General features: G+C 47.0%; 1 protein-coding gene across 3 annotated transcripts in view; it reads left to right on the top strand.

Moving 5' to 3' along the window:
- Positions 1–20,863, top strand: part of gsg1l (gsg1-like) — a 411,568-nt gene that overhangs the window by 330,576 nt on the left and 60,129 nt on the right. For all 3 annotated transcript variants that reach the window (XM_038820952.1, XM_038820953.1, XM_038820951.1), the window contains one exon: positions 20,452–20,563. In XM_038820952.1, coding sequence (XP_038676880.1) covers positions 20,452–20,563 — 112 coding nt within the window. The remainder of the gene's footprint in view (positions 1–20,451; positions 20,564–20,863) is intronic.

Below are 20,863 nucleotides of genomic sequence, written 5' to 3'. Positions count from 1 at the left end.
TGTCCTTTCTGGCAAATACAGTGGACAGACTTTCATCGTCGTTTTCTTCTGGTTGTTAATTTTTCTGGGTTACTGCTATCCGATGTAGCAACGGTATGAAATTCCATCAATATATTGGATTCATCTACCATTAGTAGAGTGCTATTTAGCTTTTCAATCGTGTTGCTAACACAATAATTATCTGACCCAAAAACCCGGGCAGTTTTTCTTTAAGTAGGCGTGCCCACAACGTTCTGACGTCATCACGACCGTGACGTCATGCACAAACATGCATTGCGCTTGCGTAAATCGATCGTCGTCCAGAGTGTGTTCTTTATTCAAGTGCGCATGCGCAGAATGGTACTCTGCTGGGTCATGTCTTTTTTCAAAGTGCGCATGTGCAAACTGGTCCCGCAGAACATTCAGAATCCGAATAGCACATTTTTTTCCTTTAACTGCGTATGTCTGACTTCTGAAGCGCACGTTTTTTTCGGGTGCGATTGAGCAGATTGGTCTTTTCCAGCGCGATGAATATTTAACTACGCCACAGATTGAACGGAGGCAAAACATTTTTTACTTTGATTCAACGTTTGTCACTTCTATTTTTAGATTCTTTCCTCACATGGGACATTTTAATCGAATCTTCCATCCTTACTTTTTGTTTCTTTTCAGGTTGTTTACTGAGCTTTTCATTTCTTTTAAGCTCAAATTTTTTAATGACCACTTCAAAGTTATTTTTTTCAACTGCATTCTCAAATTTAATGAGTAATACAATTCTATAGCCTGTGGTCCAGCTCAATTCAGTAACAGCGCAATCTTTCGCTTTTCACTGACCTCTTTGAGTTTTAAGGCTGAGAGGCATTGTTCAAACTCTTGTTTGAAATTTTTCCAGTTCACATCTACTCTACCAGATATGCTGAATGTCTTTGGAAACTACAGATCTTCCATGACTCTTCGGCTGGCTATTTCTTTCTTTGTGATGTTGCTGGTTGTTGTGACTGGAGTTTGGTTGAGATTTTTTTTTACGCACATTTTTTTTCTTCGAATGGAGATTCTTTCTTTCTCCCTAAAACTAACTATTCTACTCTAGGATCACTTTTGGTACCATGTGGGAACTGTCCACTCCTTGTACCATGTTGTGTTCTCTAATCTTACCTGGATGGCTCGGATGCGTAGTGTTGACTAAAGAACACAAAGCTTTGTTAACAAACAAAACCATACATTTATTTACACTACTAACTAAGATTTGTTCACATTCCTAAAGTAGAAGGCTCCCCAATGTCTGCACCAATGTGTCAATGCTGTCAGCGATGCTCATCAGTGATTGGGCCTCTACCCAGCATCTCGGTCATTCCCATCTGAGAGTGGGACATGAACAGCAGAACCTCATCAAGGTCAGCCTTGTACTGGATTACATCCCCCAGTGAGTTGGACATTCTGCCGAGGCCCTCAGCCATGGCTGTCAGCGACTGCGCCATGCCTTGCCACCTCTGCTAATGGTGCTGATGTCTCCACTGCGGTCATCACCCGAGCAGTGTTGGCCTCGGTGCCACACATTGCCAACGGCATCGCCTCCACCTGTAACCTCTGGAACTCCTCCAATCGACTATGGACCGGTTGGAGTGTCACAGTGAACCTCCCGACCACTCCCTAACATCTCCATCAGCTCTGTGTAATCCTGTTCCAGAGGCTCAGCATCTGGCTGGGACCCAGCTGGGACCTGGGATCCAGCAGCTCTCCGACTGCTGTCTCGCTAGGGGGTTGCTGCACATCAACAACTGTGTGGCGCTCACCAGATTCTGCCCCAGAATCCTGACCACTAACATTTCCCACCGACGTGCGAGTAGCTGTGCTGGTGGAGCGTGGGGATGACGCTCCGCTCATAGCAGCCTCGGAGCTCTCCTCTGAGGTGTTCTCCGGGGAGGCAGGGGAGGGGGCACCCAGTATGGGCTGACACTGTTGGGTGGAGTACCAGCGGGAGAATGGACGTGTGGTCAGTGGGAGGGCTGGGTCAGTCAGTATGGCAATAACAACTCATGTGTGACAGGTCCTCCGGGTGGGGCCTGGTGGATCCTCACCTGTGTGATGAGCACCAACCTCTGCATTGGTGACCGCTCTGTTCTTGGCCACCCCAATCACATCCAGGGCCCATTCTTCAAAGGTGGTGAGGATTTGTATGTCCATTTCCCTCCACCAATCTTGGCCCTCTCCCAGCAATTGTGGGAAAGCTTCTCCTGCGGAGACACAGAGAGGGCATCAATAGCCGCACGCATGGTTCACAATGGTTGGGGGGGGGGGGGGTGTAAAGGGTGAAGGGAGGGTTTGGGGCTGCATGGCGGGTTGGGGGTGTGGATGCCTGTGTGGGGGCAGAAAGGTCTTTAGGTGGGGGGAGGGGGGGGGTTGTTCGTGTCAACTTACCCATGCTGCCCGGTGTAGATCGCAGACCTTCTTGCATCACTGGGGGCCAGTCCTCCTGGTCACGCTCCCCAAACTGATACTGGCACCATCTCATCCCAGACGACACTGGCTGTCCTGTAGCTCACCCTCCGGGACCCTCGGCAGAACCCTCGGCGGAACAGGACATCCCTCCTGGCTTCTACCACATCGATGAGCCTTCCCAGGTCTGCATCCCCAAATCTTGGGCCCAGTCATATCGGTGCCAGGGCTGTGAGCTGAGGGGGGCTGGCAGCACCAGTGCTATTTAAGTGCTGCTCGACCTTGTTAGTGGGGGCTGCTGGTGTGCGCGGTCCCGCCGAATCGGCTGGCGAGCCTTCATTTGCGGTGAGAAGCCCATGGGGCCTCATTAAGTGGACCAATTAACATTGAATAGTGTTGTTGGCCTCATCGGGCCGGGCAACGGGAAGCTCATGGCAGCTCCCGCTCGCTACCACAGTTAGAAAGTTTCCGAGAGAATCGCGCCCATTGTCTTTATTCAAGCAACATCATTCAGATAAATTGTATAATCTGATTCCAAAGTAATATTTTATTTGTAAAATATAGTTGGCATTTTGCTTCAGTTCATTTCACGATAATCTTTTAGTGCCGCGAAACGAATCATTAATGTTTCCTTCACCGTACCTTTTACAAGAATAAAGCACAAAACAGATTTGGAGGGTATAGCACAAACCAGTCAAATTATCATTTTTGCAAAGTGCAGTGAAAATAAAAAAGCTGAGGTCAATTTGCATTTGAAATGCGTGTCAGAGGGAGGTTAGGGATCCTATAGTTTTCAATTTCAAGAAACGAGTGATTGGATCGAGTTTTCAGCTGACAACACAAACAGGAAAATCAGACTGAGAATGTCTATAAATTTCTGACCCTGTAAATGTATACTTCGAAAATGGGCATGTACAACCAAATCTGATTGGTATGGCACGCAATAAAAAAAACTCTTTGCGCAAAGCCATAATATTGTTCCAATGAGTTTCAGTCAGAGATCCATTTCAAATGTTTAATGTTCCCAATGAAATTTTCTGTCTAAAAATAGGAAGAGAATATTGAACTGTAGACACAAAGATAAGTTGCCTTCGTCCCAAATGACCATAGCCTGTTTTCCCCCATTGAGGGAGAGAGCTGACTGGTGGTGAATTAACCTGAGGGTCACCACCCCTCAGGTGAGGGGCAAGGTTTAGAAGACAGTGCCTTCATGAATAACCTCAGCTGGTACAGGAATTGAACCCACATTGTAGGCCTTGCTTTGCATCACGAATCAGCTGTCCAGCCAACTGAGCAAAACCCAGGTGCTAGCAGGAGTGCCAGGTCACGACCCTGCCCTCTCCCAACCACCCGGGGTCTCTAATGGCCTGGCAGACCCCCCCCCCCCCCCCTCCCCCCTCCCAGGTGCCGTTATGACTTTTGTGGAAACCACTACTGAATGGCACCCTGGTGCGGTCACCCAAGGCATGGCTGTTAGGTCCCGGGCACCGCAAGAATCTGGCAAAAATATATGTAAATGAGCCTAATGGATGATGCATATCTGGATCTCGCAGAGAGAGAAGGTGAAGTCCAGATCACAACGTCTTGCGAGACTCCATGAAATCTCTTGAGTGTTGCAAATCATGCACGGTTCAATGACCTCGTTACACCCGACTTGGTAAATCACATGCAATAGAACATAGAACAGTACAGCACAGAACAGGCCCTTCGGCCCTCAATGTTGTGCCGAGCCATGATCACCCTACTCAAACCCATGTATCCACCCTATACCCGTAACCCAACACCCCCCCCCCCCCCTTAACCTTACTTTTATTAGGACACTACGGGCAATTTAGCATAGCCAATCCACCTAACCCGCACATCTTTGGACTGTGGGAGGAAACCGGAGCACCCGGAGGAAACCCACGCACACAGGGGGAGGATGTGCAGACTCCACACAGACAGTGACCCAGCCGGGAATCGAACCTGGGACCCTGGAGCTGTGAAGCATTTATGCTAACCACCATGCTACCCTGCTGCCCCCGTTTGGGAATAAAAAATAACTGTACAGCTGGTTACACAATGACAAGTTAACATGTGTTATGACCATTGCAGAGAGCCAGATCCCAGAGTGATCTCTGTCACACTAATCATAAACCATTTTGTAAGTTGTGTAAATGAGGAGGAAGAGCAACCGACCCCAAAATCAGAGAACTCCTATAGAATGTAAAAAATGAAAGGTGTATTCAAAAGTAAAAAATCTTAAACACATATGATTAAAGTTAAAAGCAAATTACTGCAGATGTTGGGATCTGAAACCAAAGAGAAAATGCTGGCAAATCTCAGCAGGTCTGGCAGCATCTGGAGGGTGAGAAAAGAGCTAACGTTTAGAGTCCAGATGACCCTTTGTCAAAGCTGGATTAAAGTTACACAGTTAAAACAGTCTTACAGAACAACCTCCAAAACTCCTGTTGGTCAAAAGTACACAAGTAAACTATCTTCTTGGCACCAACCCCCTTCTTGATATTAACCATAAAAATCTAGTCTAATCTTGGACAAACTGGACAGGTTTCACCTGAACAGGGCTGGGACCTAAATCAGGGTCACTGTGCATCTATTTGAAAGCACCAAATATAGCAAATAAGATTCAGTGCTACAGGAACATATTACAATGTGGAAATATGAGTGGTGGTGATAACAGAGACCTGGCTCAAGGAAGGGCAGGAATCGGTGTAAAATCTTCCTCTTTTTCTGAAAAGATAGAAAATTAAGTAACCGAGTAGAGGTGATGGTACTGGTTATGGAGAGCATTGTAGTGCTGGAATAAGAGGATAGGCATAGGTATAAAATCATACAGCACAGAAGAGTCCCTTCAGCCCATCATGTATGCACCAGACAAAAGCAACCACCTAATCATTCTAATCCCATTGAACCAGCATTTGGCCCTTAACCTTGTATGTCCTGGGATCGCAAGTGTACATCTAAATACTTAAATGTTATGTGGGTCTCTGCCTCCACCACCCTTTCAGGCAGCGCATTCCAAACTCCCACTGGGTAAAACAGCTTTTGCTCACATACCCTCTAAACCTCCTGCCCCTTACCTCACATCTGTGCCCCCTGGTCATTGATACCTCTACCAAGGGGAAACGTTTGTTCATGCTTACTCTATCTATGCCCCTCATAATTTTCTACATCTCATTCATGTCTCTTCTGCTCCAAGGAAAACAACCTAAGTCTATCAATCTCTCTTCATAACTAACACTTGTCGTGTTAGGTACACTGGTATAACACTGGCTGCAACTGGATGCAGTTTAGATCAGAAAGATATAGATCTTGAAGTTAGTTCAATCAGGTTTATTGAACTAATAGCATAGTTAGCACAGTCCTCTGTGAGTTCGACTCTCTGCTAACTTAAGTGTGGTTACTCTGTTTGACTGAACCAAACTAGCTCTTAACCATGTGGTGAGATTGTAACAACCCCCTTGACTGACTCTCTAGGTGTTCATCAGTGGAAAGAGGCGGAGTGTGAGTGCCTCGTGACTTTTATAGTCAAAGCCCACCCCAAAGTGACCTGCCTGCTCATTGGTCATGTACTGTTCTCTGTGTCCATTAGCTGCTTGTCTGTGCCTGCCTGTAAATCATTATGTGTGTGTCTGCATATCATGACATCTACCCTTTTTTTTATGTTTGGATGACATATGTGAACGTATTTACAAGAATAGGCCAATATTAACATATATACATGCAGTGGATGTGAACATATGTATATGTGAAAACAGCTGTCTAATGTGAGAACACAGAACAAAGCAAACAGAACAAATGTTCTTAAGTCCAGTCTCTGTGGCTTGCGTCTGATCCTGGTCGACTGGCGGAGAGGTGGTGGTGGGGACGACAGCGCTTTGATGGGCGGGATTGAAGCCTGACTGGTGGCCTCGTGAGTCGAAGTATCAGGTGGCAGCAAAACAACAGAAGGAAACGGAGAAGAATGTGGTTGCGGGCAGGCAACTTTGCGTAGTGCCCGTCTGTTCCGTCGCACAACAGAACCATCAGCCAGATGCACAACATATGAGCAGGGGGCAGCCTGTCGAACAACAACAGCTGGAGCTGACCAGCCTCCATCAGGGATCTTGACCCGAACAGTGTCTGACAGGGATAACACGGGCAAATCGGTGGCATGCGCATCATAGCCCTGTTTTTGCCGGTCTCGGAGTTGCACCTTCTGCAGCACTGGGAGGTGATCCAGGTTCGGCAAGTGTATGGCTGGAAGTGTCGTTCGCAGGTCCCTGTTCATTAGGAATTGAGCCGGCAACATGCCAGTGGACAGTGGGGTCGCCCTCTACGCAAGCAGCGCAAAGTGAATGACAGACGCAGAATCCGCACCCTTGCAGATGAGTTGCTTCACTATGTGCACCCTTTCTCAACCTTCCCGTTAGATGCGGATAGTGTGGGCTGGAAGTGACGTGTTTGAACTGATACAACTGGGCAAACAGACACCATTCATGGCTGCTGAAGCACGGGCCACTATCACTCATGACAGTGAGTACCAGGCCTGGAGAACTTCTCCTTACAGGCCTTGATGACGGTCCGAGATGTGAGGTCTGAGAGCTTCACGACTTCAGGGTAATTGGAAAAATAATCAATGATTAACACATAATCATGACCATTTGCATGAAAGAGGTTGATGCCAACCTTGGATCACGGAGAGGTTTCGATTTCATGCTGCTGAAGTGTCTCCTTAGTCTGCGCTGGCTGGAAGCGTTAACAGATCGCACAGTTAAGGACCATGTTCGCGATGTCCTGGCTGAACCCGGGCCAGTAGACAGCCTGCCTGGCTCTGTGTCTGCACTTTTCCAACCCAAGTGGCCCTCATGGATTTGACGGAGCACCAAGCTCTGGAGACTGTATGCAATTACAATCCGGACCAGTTTGAGAAGGATACCATCAACCACCGTCAGGTCGTCCTTCACATTGAAGAATTGAGGGCACTGCCCTTTTTACCAGCCATTGGCAAGGTGTTGCATAACACGCTGCAAGAGGGGGTCTTTGGCTGTCTCCTTACGGATACAAATCACCTTGTCATCAGATGCCGGGAGGGTGCTAGCATACAGCTGTACCTGTGACTGAACCTGTGACTCAATTTGCCGGATGACGTTCAGTGGTTCATTCGGCATGATGATAGAGCGGGACAGTGTATCGGCAATGATGAGCTCCTTGCCAGGCGTGTAGACCAGGTCAAAGTCGTACCTTCTGAGTTTGAGGAGGATGCGCTGCAACTGAGGCGTCATGTCATTAAGGTCCTTGTGGATGATGTGGACCAGGGGCTTGTGATCCGTCTCGACTGTGAATGTCGGCAGGCCATAGACATAGTGGTGAAACTTGAGAATGCCTGTGAGAGGGTCCAGGCATTCCTTCTCAATTTGTGCATACCTTTGTTCGGTGGGTGTCATTGCCCTTGATGTGTAGGCAACCGGTGCCCAGGATGAAGTGTCATCGCGTTGCAGCAGGACCGCACCGATGCCATCCTGGCTCACATCTGTCGAGATTTTCGTTTCCCTGCCTGGGTCAAAAATGCCAATACGGGTGCAGTGGTGAGCTTGGCTTTCAGCTCCAACCACTCTGCCTGATAGGCCACCTTCCACTCAAAGTCAGTGGACTTCTTCACTGGGTTTCGTAGAGCCGTGGTGTATGAGGCCGTGTTTGGGATGAACTTGCCCAGAAAATTGACCATGCCCAGGAAGCACAATACTGCCTTCTTGTCTTCCGGGACCTTCATGGCTGTGATGGCCTTGACCTTGTCTGTGTCGGGGCGCCAGCCCTGCTGAGCGATCTGGTCTCCTAGGAACTTGAGCGTCGACATGCCAAAGCAACATTTGGACCTGTTCAGCTTCAGGCTATTGGCTTGGACACGGCGGAATACCTGCTGGAGACGGGAAACATGCTCCTCAGGGGTCGTGACCATATGATGATGTCGTCCACATACACACGAACCCCTTCGATGCCCTCCATCATTTGCTCCATGATGCGATATCACCGATGCCAAGACGATGCCGAATGGCATACGGTTATAGCAGTACCTGCCAAACGGTGTGTTGAAGGTGCAGAGCCTTCTGCTGCACTCATCCACCTGGATTTTCCAGAATCCATGTGACGCATCAAACTTTGTGAAAAACCTTGCATGTGTCATCTCACTGGTGAGTTCCTCCCGCTTCGGGATGGGGTAGTGTTCACGCATTATATTCTGGTTGAGAGCCTTGGGATCAATGCAGATGCGCAGGTTTCCAGAGGGTTTTTTAACCACCACCATCGAGCTGACCCAGTCAGTCAGTTCGGTTACCCTGGAAATGATCCCCTGCTGCTGCAGCTCCTTGAGCTGTTCCTTCAGGCGCTCCTTCAGCGGAGCCAGGACCCGGCGTGGTGCATGGACCACTGGCTTGGCATCAGGTCGCAGTAGGATCTTGTACCGATATGGCAAAGTGCCCATCCCGTCAAACATATCTGGATACTGAGCGAGGATGTCGTCAATGCCAGCTTGAAGATCCACGTTGGGGGATGTCGTTGAATAAACCCGCTGCACCAGGTTTAGCTTTTTGCAGGCATGTGTGCCCAATAGGGATGCCCTGCCCAGCTTGGCAATTTCAAACCTTAGCCGTGCATGGGTGCTCCGGTTGGAGATGAGTAGATGGCAGGACCCCAGTGCCGAGATGGCATTACCGTTATAGTCCAGGAGCTGGCAGGCAGCTGGAAGGACCTTGGGGGAGTTCTTGATGCGTTTGAAGTCTGCCTGTGAGAGGAGGTTGGCAGAAGCACCTGTGTCCAGCTTGAACTGGACGGAGCAGCAGTTGACCTGCATCACCACACGCCATTCATAGAACATAGAAAATAGAACAGTGCAGCACAGAATAGGCCCTTTGGCCCTCGATGTTGTGCCGAGCCTTGTCTGAAACCAAGATCAAGCTCTCCCACTCCCTGTCATTCTGGTGTGCTCCACGTGCCTATCCAATAACTGCTTGAAAGTTCCTAAAGTGTCTGACATCACTATCACAGCAGGCAGTCCATTCCACACCCTAACCACTCTCTGAGTAATGAACCTACCTCGGACATCCCTCCTATAACTCCCACCCTGAACCTTATAGTTATGCTCCCTTGTAACAGCTACATCCATCCGAGGAAATAGTCTCTGAACGTCCACTCTATCTATCTCCCTCATCATCTTGTAAACCTCTAGTCGCCTCTCATCCTCCTCCGCTCCAAAGAGAAAAGCCCTAGCTCCCTCAACCTTTCCTCATAAGACCTATCCTGCAAACCAGGCAGCATCCTGGTAAATCTCCTTTGCACCCTTTCCAATGCTTCCACATCCTTCCTATAGTGAGGTGACCAGAACTGCACACAATACTCCACATGTGGTCTCACCAGGGTCCTGTACAGTTGCAGCATAACCCCATGGCTCTTAAACTCAAGCCCACTGTTAATAAACGCTAACACACTATAGGCCTTCTTCACGGCTCTATCCACTTGAGTGGCAACCTTCAGAGATCTGTGGACATAAACCCCAGGATCTCTCTGTTCCTCCACATTCCTCAGAACCCTGCCGTTGACCCTGTAACCCGCATTCAAATTTCTCCTACCAAAATGAATCACCTCGTACATATCAGGGTTAAACTCCATCTGCCATTTCTCGTCCCAGCTCTGCATCCTATCAATGTCTCTTTGCAGCCGACAACAGCCCTCCACCTCATCCACTACTCCACCAATCTTGGTGTCATCAGCAAATTTACTGACCCACCCTTCAGCCCCCTCCTCCAAGTCATTGATCAAAATCACAAATAGCAGAGGACCCAGCACTGATTCCTTTGGTACAGCGCTGGTAACTGGTCTCCAGTCTGAAAATTTTCCATCCACCACCATCCTCTGTCTTCTATGTGATAGCCATTTCATTCATTTCATTTCATTTACTTATCTAATTGGCCAAATTTCCCTCTATCCCACACCTCCTTACTTTCTTCATGAGCCGACCATGGGGAATCTTATCAAATGCCTTACTAAAATCCCTGTATACGACATCAACTGCTCTATCTTCATCTATACACATTTCATTTCATTTTCACAGTTAGTTACCTCCTCAAAGAATTCAATCAAATTTGTGAGGCAAGACTTACCCTTCACAAATCCGTGTTGACTATCCCGGATTAAGCTGCATCTTTCCAAATGGTCATAAATCCTATCCTTTAGGACCTTTTCCATTAACTTACCGACCACCAAAGTAAGACGAACTGGCCTATAATTACCAGGGTCATTCCTATTCCCTTTCCTGAACAGAGGAACAACATTTGCCACTCTCTAGTCCTCTGGCACTATCCCCGCGGACAGTGAGGACCCAAAGATCAAAGCCAAAGGCTCTGCAATCTCATCCCTTGCCTCCCAAAGAATTCTAGGATATATGAATATGGCCCAGGGGACTTATCGACCCTCAGGTTTTTCAAAATTGCTGATACATCCTTCCTCAGAACATCTACCTCCTCCAGCCTACCTGCCTGTATTACACTCTCATCCTCAAAAACATGGCCCCTCTCCTTGGTGAACACTGAAGAAAAGTATTCATTCAACGCCTCTCCTATCTCTTCTGACTCCATGCACAAATTCCCACTACTTTTCCCTAACCTCACCCTGGTCATTCTTTTATTTCTCACATAAGAGTAAAAAGCCTTGGGGTTTTCCTTGATCCGACCTGCCAAGGACTTCTCATGCCCCCTCCTAGCTCTCCTAAGCGACCCAACTGAACCTTGTTTTCTCATCCTTACGTACGCTTCCTTTTTCCTCTTGACACAACATTCAGCCTCTTTTGTGAACCATGATTCCCTCACACGCCCATTTCCTCCCTGCCTGACAGGGACATACCTATCAAGGACACACAGTATTTGTTCCTTGAACAAGCTCCACTTTTCATTTGTGCCTTTCCCTGACAGTTTCTGTTCCCAATTTATGCTCCCTAATTCTTGCCTAATGGCATCATAATTACCCCTCCCCCAATTATAAACCTTGTCCTGCCGTATGGCCCTATCCCTCTCCATTGCAATAGTGAAAGACACCGAATTGTGGTCACTATCTCCAAAGTGCTCTCCCACAAACAAATCTAACACTTGGCCCGGTTCATTACCCAGTACCAAATCCAATGTGGCCCCTCCTCTTATCGGCCGATCCACATATTGTGTCAGGAAACCCTCATGCACACACGGGATAAAAACAGCCCCATCTGAACTGCTCGACCTATGGAGGTTCCAATCAATATTTGGAAAGTTAAAGTCACCCATGACAACTACCATGAGACCTCCACACCTATCCATAATCTGTTTTGCAATTTCTTCCTCCACATCTCTATTACTATTTGGGGGCCTATAGAAAACTCCTAACAACGTGACCACTCCTTTCCTATTTCTCGATTCAGCCCATATTACCTCAGGAGGCAGATCCCCCTCGAACTGCCTTTCTGCAGCCGTTAAACTATCCTTGATTAATAATGTTACTCCTCCACCTCTTTTACCACCTTCCCTACGCTTACTGAAACATCTATACCCCGGAACTTCCAACAACCATTCCTGTCCCTATTTTAACCATGTCTCCGTAATGCCCGCAACATCGTAGTCCCAGGTACCAATCCACGCTCCAAGTTCACCTACCTTATTCCGGATGCTCCTTGCATTGAAGTAGACACACTTCAACCCATGTTCCTGTATGCCGGTACGCTCCTGCGACCTTGATACCCTCCTCAGTACCTCACTATTCTCAACACTTGCTTCTGGATTCGTCCTCCGAATCCACAGCGAGGATGGACTGAATGTGAGATGAGTTAGGTGTGGCATGTTCACGTGTGGTAATGATGCCCACTCAGCAGGCGGACTCCAGGCACTCGTCCTCTGGATCCGTTGTACTGCCAGGATCAGAATCCTGTAATCGTCATTGCACATTCTGGACACATCGTTGTCGGAATTAGGAGCGCTGGCCTCTGACTGGTGGTGCAGACCTGCACAAGGCTGCATAGTGTCCAGGCTTCCTGCAGTTTAAACATCGCCTGCCTCTTGCAGGGCAGTGTCCCTTTAAGTTGGCGTTGCCGCAATTTGGGCACGTCATGACGTTGGCGTCGTGACACGGTGTACGTCATTGCACATGCGCAGTGCGGTCGGCAGACATCTGCACCTGTGCAGTGTGGGTGTCAGCCACTTCATTATCCCATTCGCATCGCGCATGCATCGGACTCAGCAGGTCTGGCAGCATCTGTAGGGAGAGAAAAGAGCTAACGTTTTGAGTCCGATGGCTTTGTCAAACCTAACAGACAGAGAAAGTGGGAAATATTTATATTGTGCAGTGAGAATGAAAGATGAGGACAAAAGTTCAAAGTGAGGTTTAAGAGGGGGGATTTGAGGAAAAACCTTTTTACCCAGAGGGTAGTGACCATCTGGAATGCACAGTCTGAGAGAGTGGTGGAGGTGGATTACCTCTTATCCTTTAAAAAGTATCTAGATGAGCACTTAGCACGTCATAGGGATCCAGGGTGAGGTAGCCATTGGATGCAAACTTGGCTTGACGACAGAAGACAAAGGGTGGCTGTAGAGGGTTGTTTTTCAAACTGGAGGCCTGTGACCAGCGGTGTGCCTCAGGGATCGGTGCTGGGTCCCCTGTTATGTTTTATTTATACCAATGGTTTGGATGAGAATTTGGGAGCCATGGTTAGTAAGTTTGCCGATGACACCAAGATTGGCATACTGGACAGTGAAGTAGGTTATCTAGGATTGCAATGGGATCTTAGTCAATTGGTCCAGTGGGCCGATGAATGGCAGATGGAGATTAATTTAGATAAATTTGAGATGCTGTATTTTGATAGATCGAATCGGGGCAGGAGCTACTCAGTTAACGGTCGGGTGTTGGGAGAGGTTATGAGGGGCATGGATAGAGTGGCTGGGAAGGTATGTTTTCCCAGGGTGGAGGGTTCAGTCATTAGGGGGCATAGGTGTAAAATCCATTGGACAAAGTTTAGAGATGTGCAAGGCAGGTTTTTTACACAGAGAGTGGTGAGTGCCTAGAACGCGTTGCCAGCGGAGGTTGTGGAAGCAGATACATTAACGCTGTTCAAAAGGCATCTTTAAATACATGGATAGAACATAGAACATTGCAGCACAGTACAGGCCCTTCAGCCCTCGATGTTGCGGTGACCTGTGAAACCACCCTAAAGCCCATCTACACTATTCCCTTATCATCCATATGTTTATCCAATGACCATTTAAATGCCCTTAATTTTGGCCAGTCCACTGCTGTTGCAGGCAGGGCATTCCACGCCATACTACTCTCTGAGTAAAGAACCTACCTCTGACATCTGTCCTATATCTATCTCCCCTCAATTTAAAGCTATGTCCCCTCATGCTAGCCATCACCATCCGAGGAAAAAGGCTCTCACTGTCCACTCTATCTAATCCTCTGATCATTTTGTATGCCTCAATTAAGTCACCTCTTAACCTTCTTGTTTTGTTATGCTCTTGACGTAGCATAAGCTGCTTCCTTGATGTGCACTCTTACAAAGGAAGGTTCAGACTTGGAGATAGCTTTAACACATTTATTAAACTGTTAACGATTCTCCTACTTGGATTCGACTCTCCCGTTAATCCTGCTATACCTACTCAGACTGACGAACCAGTCTGCTACAATCCAGGTGGTGGGTGTGATGTGTTGAATCAACCCTGTGTACTCACAAAGTGTCTCCACTGGAAAGAGGAAGATCATGTGTGCTGTGTCCTTTTATATGGGTTGGTGTAATGTCCTCCTGTGGTTGTGTCACCTCTGTGTGTCTCGTGAATTCCCATTGGTCGTGTCCTTTATTACTGGACTATTGGTTGAATGTCTGTGTGTCATGTCTCTGGTGCTCCCTCTAGTGTCTATCTAGTCTACGTGAATTTACATTAACCCCTTGTACTTTTACAGTGATGCATATCACCACACTTCTTCTCTCTAACGAAAACAGCCTTAAGTCCCTCAGCCTTTCCTCATAAGATCTTCCCTCCATACCAGGCAACATCCTGGTAAATCAACTCTGCACCATTTCCAATGCTTCCACATGCGGCGACCAGAACTGCACGCAATACTCCAAATGCGGCCGCACCTGTTTTTTGTACAGCTGCAACATGACCCCATGGCTCTGAAACTCAATCCCTCTGCCAATAAAAGCTAACACACCGCACGCCTTCTTAACAAACCTATCAACCTGGGTGGCAACTTTCAGGGATCTATGTACATGGACACCGAGATCTCTCTGCTCATCCACACTACCAAGAATCTTACCATTAGCTGAGTACACTGTCTTCCTGTTACTCTTTCCAAAATGAATTACCTCGCACTTTTCTGCATTAAACTCCATTGGCCACCTCTCAGCCCAGCTCTGCAGCTTATCTATGTCCCTCTGTAACCTGCAACATCCTTCCGCACTGTCCACACCTCCACCGACTTTAGTGTCATCTCCAAATTTGAAAATTTACTCACCCACCCTTTTACACCCTCCTCCAAGTCATTTATAAAAATGAAAAACAGCAGTGGCCCCAAAACAGATCCTTGTGGTACACCACTAGTAACTGAACTCCAGGCTCAACATTTCCCATCTTCTTACAGCGAGCCAATTTCTGATCCAAGCTGCTAAATCACCCTGAATCACATGCCTCCATATTTTCTGCAATAGCCTACAATGGGGAACCTTATCAGATGCTTTACTGAAATCCTTATAGACCACATCAACTGCTTTACCCACGTCCACCTGTTTGGTCACCTTCTCAAAGAACTCAATAAGCTTTTTGTGAGGCACAACCTACCCTTCCCAAAACCGTGTTGACTATCCCTAATCAAATTTTTCCTTTCTAGATGATTATAAATCCTATCTCTTATGACCCTTTCCAAGACTTTGCTCACAACCTGGCTGGGTCACTGTCTGTGTGGAGTCTGCACGTCCTCCCCCTGTGTGCGTGGGTTTCCTCCGGGTGCTCCGGTTTCCTCCCACAGTCCAAAGATGTGCGGGTTAGGTGGATTGGCCATGCTAAATTGCCCGTAGTGTCCTAATAAAAAAAAGTAATGTTAAGGGGGGGTTGTTGGGTTACGGGTATAGGGTGGATACGTGGGTTTGAGTAGGGTGATCATGGCTCGGCACAACATTGAGGGCCGAAGGGCCTGTTCTGTGCTGTACTGTTCTATGTTCTAACAGAAATAAGGCTCACTGGTCCATAGTTACCGGGGTTGTCTCTACTCCCCTTCTTGAACAAGGGGACAACATTTGCTATCCTCCAGTCTTCTGGCACTATTCTGGCACAGAAAATGACGACATAGAGATCAAAGCCAAAGGCTCAGCAATCTCCTCCCTAGCTTCCCAGAGAATCCGAGGATAAATCCCATCCGGCCCAGGGAACTTATCTATTTTCACACTTTCCAGAATTCCAACGCCTCCTCCTTAGGAACCTCAAGCCCTTCTAGTCTAGTAGCCTGTATCTCAGTATTCTCCTCGACAACATTGTCTTTTTCCTGCGTGAATACTGACGAAAAATATTCATTTAGCACCTCTCCTATCTCCTCGGCCTCCACGCACAACTTCCCACTACTGTCCTTGACTGGCCCTACTCTTACCCTAGTCATTCTTTTATTCCTGACATACCTATAGAAAGCTTTAGGGTTATCCTTGATCCTACCTGCCAAAGACTTCTCATGTCCCCTCCTGGCTCTTCTTTGCTCTCTCTTTACATCCTTCCTAGCTAACTTGTAACTCTCGAGTGCCCTAATTGAACCTTCACGTCTCGTCTTTACATAAGCCTCCTTCTTCCTCTTGGCAAGTGATTCAACTACTTTAGTAAACCACGGTTCCCTTGCTCGACCACTTACTCCCTGCCTGACAGGTGCATACTTATCAAGAACACGCAGTAGCTGTTCCTTGAACGAGCTCCACATTTCAATTGTGCCCATCCCCTGCAGTTTCCTTCCCCATCCTATGCGTCCTAAATCTTGCCTCATCGCATCATAATTGCCTTTCCCCCAGATATGACTCTTGCCTTGCGGTATATACCTATCCCTTTCCATCGCTAAAGTAAACGTAACTGAATTGCGGTCACTATCACCAAGTGCTCACGCACCTCCAAATCTAACACTTGGCCTGGTTCATTACCCAGTACCAAATCCAATGTGGCCTCGCCTCTTGTTGGCCTATCTACATACTGCATAAGGAAACCCTCCTGCACACATTGGACAAAAACTGACCCATCTAAAGTACTCGATCTATAGCGTTTCCAGTTAATATTTGGAAAGTTAAAGTCCCCCATAACAACTACCCTGTTACATTCCCTCCTGTCCAGAATCATCTTTGCAATCCTTTCCTCTACATCTCTGGAACTTTTCGGAGACCTATAGAAAACTCCAAACAGGGTGACCTCTCCTTTCCTGTTTCTAACCTCAGCCCATACTACCTCAGTAGACGAGTCCTCATCAAACGTCCTTTCTGCACCATCCCTGTAGCCATATGTTCAACTGCTCTCTCTCCCTATTCCTCATCTCGTTAGCACGTGGCACGGGTAACAATCCAGAGATAATAACTCTGTTTGTTCTAGCTCTAAGTTTCCACCCTAGCTCCCTGAATTCCTGCCTTACATCCCTATCCCTTTTCCTACCTATGTTGTTGGTGCCTATGTGGACCACGACTTGTGTCTGCTCCCCCTCCCCCTTAAAGATCCCGAAAACACGATCCGAGACATCATGGATCCTGGCACCTGGGAGGCAACACACCAACCGTGAGTCTCTCTCATTCCCACAGAATCTCTTATCTATCTCCCTAACTGTGGAGTCTCCAATGACTAATGCTCTACTCCTCTCCCCCCTTCCCTTCTGAGCAACGGGGACAGACTCTGTGCCAGAGACCTGCCCCCCATGGCTTACCCCTGGTAAGTCCCCCCCCCACCAGTATCAAAAGCGGTATACTTGTTACTAAGGTGAACGACCACAGGAGATCCATGTACTGACTGCTTCCTCCCAGCCTCCCTCACCGCCACCCATCTATCTTCATTCTTCGGAGTAACTACATCCCTGAAGCATCTATCTATGACCACCTCTGCCTCCCGAATGATCCAAAGTTCATCTAACTCCAGCTCCAGTTCCCTAACACGGTTTCTGAGGAGCTGGAGATGGATGAAATGGGTATAGAGGGATATGGCACAAGGAAGTGCTGAAGGTTTTGATCAAGTTTAGTATTGTGACCAGTACAGGCTTGGAGGGCCGAAGGGCCTGTTCCTGTGCTGTATTGTTCTTTGATCTTTGAGAGTTACGAAACAAAGAATCTAGGAGTACAGCTCCTTAAAAATTGACACATAGGTGGACAGGGTGGTGAAGAGGATATTCGGCATGCATGGTTTCATTGGTCAGAACATTGATTAAAGGAGTTGGGATGTCTTGCTGAAGTTGTACAAGACATTAGTAAGGTCACACTTGGAATATTGTGTATAGTTCTGGTCACCCTGTTATAGAAAGGATATTATTAAACTAGAAAGAGTGCAGAAAAGATTTATTAGGATGCTACCCGGTCTCGATGGTTTGAGTTATAAGGCCAGGCTGGATAGACTGGGACTTTTTTCACTGGAGTGTAGGAGGCTTTGGGGTGATAGTATAGAGGTCTATTAAATAATGAATGGCATTGATAAGGTAGATAGTCAACATTTTTTCGTAAAGGTAAGGAAGTTTAAAACTAGAGGGTTTAAGGTGAGGGGGGAGAGATACATAAGAACACAAGAACATAAGAACTAGGAGCAGGAGTAGGCCATCTGGCCCCTCGAGCCTGCTCCGCCATTCAATTAGATCATGACTGATCTTTTGTGGACTCGGCTCCACTTTCCGGCCCGAACACCATAACCCTTAATCCCTTTATTCTTCAAAAAAACTATCTATCTTTATCTTAAAAACATTTAATGAAGGAGCCTCAACTGCTTCACTGGGCATGGAATTCCATGGATTCATAACCCTTTGGGTGAAGAAGTTCCTCCTGAGCTCAGTCCTGAATTTACTTTCCCTTATTTTGAGGCTATGCCCTCTGGTTCTGCTTTCACCCGCCAGTGGAAACTGTCCTATCTATTCTATCTATCTATTCTATCGCATCTATCCTATCTATTCCCTTCATAATTTTTTTATGTTTCCATAAGATCCCCCCTCATCCTCCTAAATTCCAATGAGTACAGTCCCAGTCTACTCAACCTCTCCTCGTAATCCAACCCCTTCAGCTCTGGGATTAACCTACTACCACTTTATGCAATTACAGCATAACCTCCCAAGTCTTAAACTCCATCCCTCTAGCAATGAAGGACAAAACTCCATTTGCCTTCATAATCACCTGTTGCATCTGTAAACCAACTTTTTGCGACTCATGTACTAGCACACCCAGGTCTCTCTGCAAAGCAGCATGTTCTAATACAAAAGGGTCCAGAGGGGCAATCTCTTCGCACATAGGGTGGTGAGTTTCCAGAATGAGCTGCCAGAGACACTATAGAGGCGGGTACAATTTTGTCTTTTAAAAAGCATTGAGACAGTTATATGGGAAAGATGGGTGTAGGTGAATCTGGGCCAAATGCGGGTATTTGGGATTAGCTTAGTAGTATTAACATGGACAAATTGGGCCGAAGGGCCTGTTTTCATGTAAACCTCTCAGACTCTATAACATTCAACGCAACCCTGGCAAATAGGACTCGGGAGGTGTTTTTCATGCGCCGCTGCAGACTCGATGGGCTGAAGGGCCTCTTCTACACTATTTTCTGTGATTCTATATTTTTTTCTTTTGTCTAGTCTTGTCCCACCTACATTCACGATTCCTCTGATGCCCTACGTTGTTTCAACAATTTCCAGTTCCCTGACCCTAATCGCCATCGCTTCACTGTGGGCGCCCAATCCTGCTACACTTCCATCCCCCACCAGGAGGGTCTAAGGGTTCCCCACTTCTTCCTTGAACAATTCCTATCCACCAAACTTCATCTGACCAAACTTTCTCCAGCATTGAACAATTTTCCTTTCAACTTTTCTCACTTTCTCCAAATAAGCATGGGTACCAGCATGGCTCCTCATTCTGCCTCACTCTGTTTCTTCATGGGCCATATGGAACTTTTCTTGTTTCAGTCCTGCTCAAGCCCCACAAGACCATAAGACTTAGGAGTGGAATTAGGACACTCGGCGCATCGAGTCTGCTCCGCCATTCAATCATGGCTGATATTTTTCTCATCCCCATTCTCCTGCCTTCTCTCCATAACCCTTGATCCCCTTATTGATCAAGAACCTACCTATCTCTGTCTTAAAGACGGTCAGTGAAATTGGCCTCCACAGCCTTCTGCGGCAATGAGTTCCAGATTCACTACCCTCTGGCTGAAGAAATTTATCCTCATCTCTGTTTTAAAGGATCATCCCTTTAGTCTGAGATTGTATCCTCTGGTTCTAGTTTTTCCTACAAGTGGAAACATCCTCCCCATGTCCCCTCTGTCCAGTCCTCTCTATCCTGTAAGTTTCAATAAGATTCCCCCTCATCCTTCTAAACTCCATCAAGTACAGACCCAGAGTCCTCAAACGTTCCTCAAACTCTTCATTCCTGGGCTTCCCCACAACCTTTCTTTTGATACATTGTGACAAGATGGGTTTTACAATTTTCCCATTTCATGGTCATGCGGAGTCTAGATTTTGATTCCAGATTAATTACTAAATTGAAATGTAACCAGTTTCCCAGATGAGCCTGGATCTCTGGATTTCTGGTACAGTAAAATTATCACTCTGGTGCTGACCCCTAAGGCCATTGTGACTGACATGGAGAAGATGATTGAAAATGGAGATGGGATTCTATGCAACAGGCTTCTGGTCATTCAGTGTTGGATTCTAGCAGTAAAGCTAACTCGTCCAAGCTTCCCTTGCTCTCTGTTATAATGAAAGCACCTTGTCGATGTACAAACATGCTCTGTGCTATTTTAAAAACTGAATGTCAGTGCTTTTTGATTTACTTTACAAGAGGATGTTTCTCTTCCTTCCTAGGACTGTTGGGGATGGTGGCTCACGTGATGTATACGCAGGTGTTCCAAGTGACAGTCAGCCTTGGACCTGAGGATTGGAGACCAGACTCCTGGGACTATGGTTGGTCATTCTGGTATGAAGCTGCTCGTGTGTGTCACATTGTTCAAATTACGGTCATGATACTCATTCCCCAGTAACCAAAATATATTTCACAATGTGAATTCCACTGATTTTTATTTTTACTGATGGGTGTTGATTTTTATTACTCCTGGGAATAATATTCCATTGATTAATCAGTGTTGGAAATGAAGCAGGATCTGTTGATCCTGGCTCACTGATGCCTGGTCAGGTAATGGAGGCAAAATTAATGACATAAAGCAGACTGAAGAGGCATTGTTTATATACAGGAAAAAACTCAAGGCATTATTCATAG

Source organism: Scyliorhinus canicula, chromosome 15 (assembly GCF_902713615.1).
Source record: "Scyliorhinus canicula chromosome 15, sScyCan1.1, whole genome shotgun sequence".
In the NCBI taxonomy this organism is placed as follows: Eukaryota; Metazoa; Chordata; class Chondrichthyes; order Carcharhiniformes; family Scyliorhinidae; genus Scyliorhinus; species Scyliorhinus canicula.
Note: the sequence above shows the minus strand (reverse complement) of the source record. Positions and strands in the feature narration are given on the sequence as shown.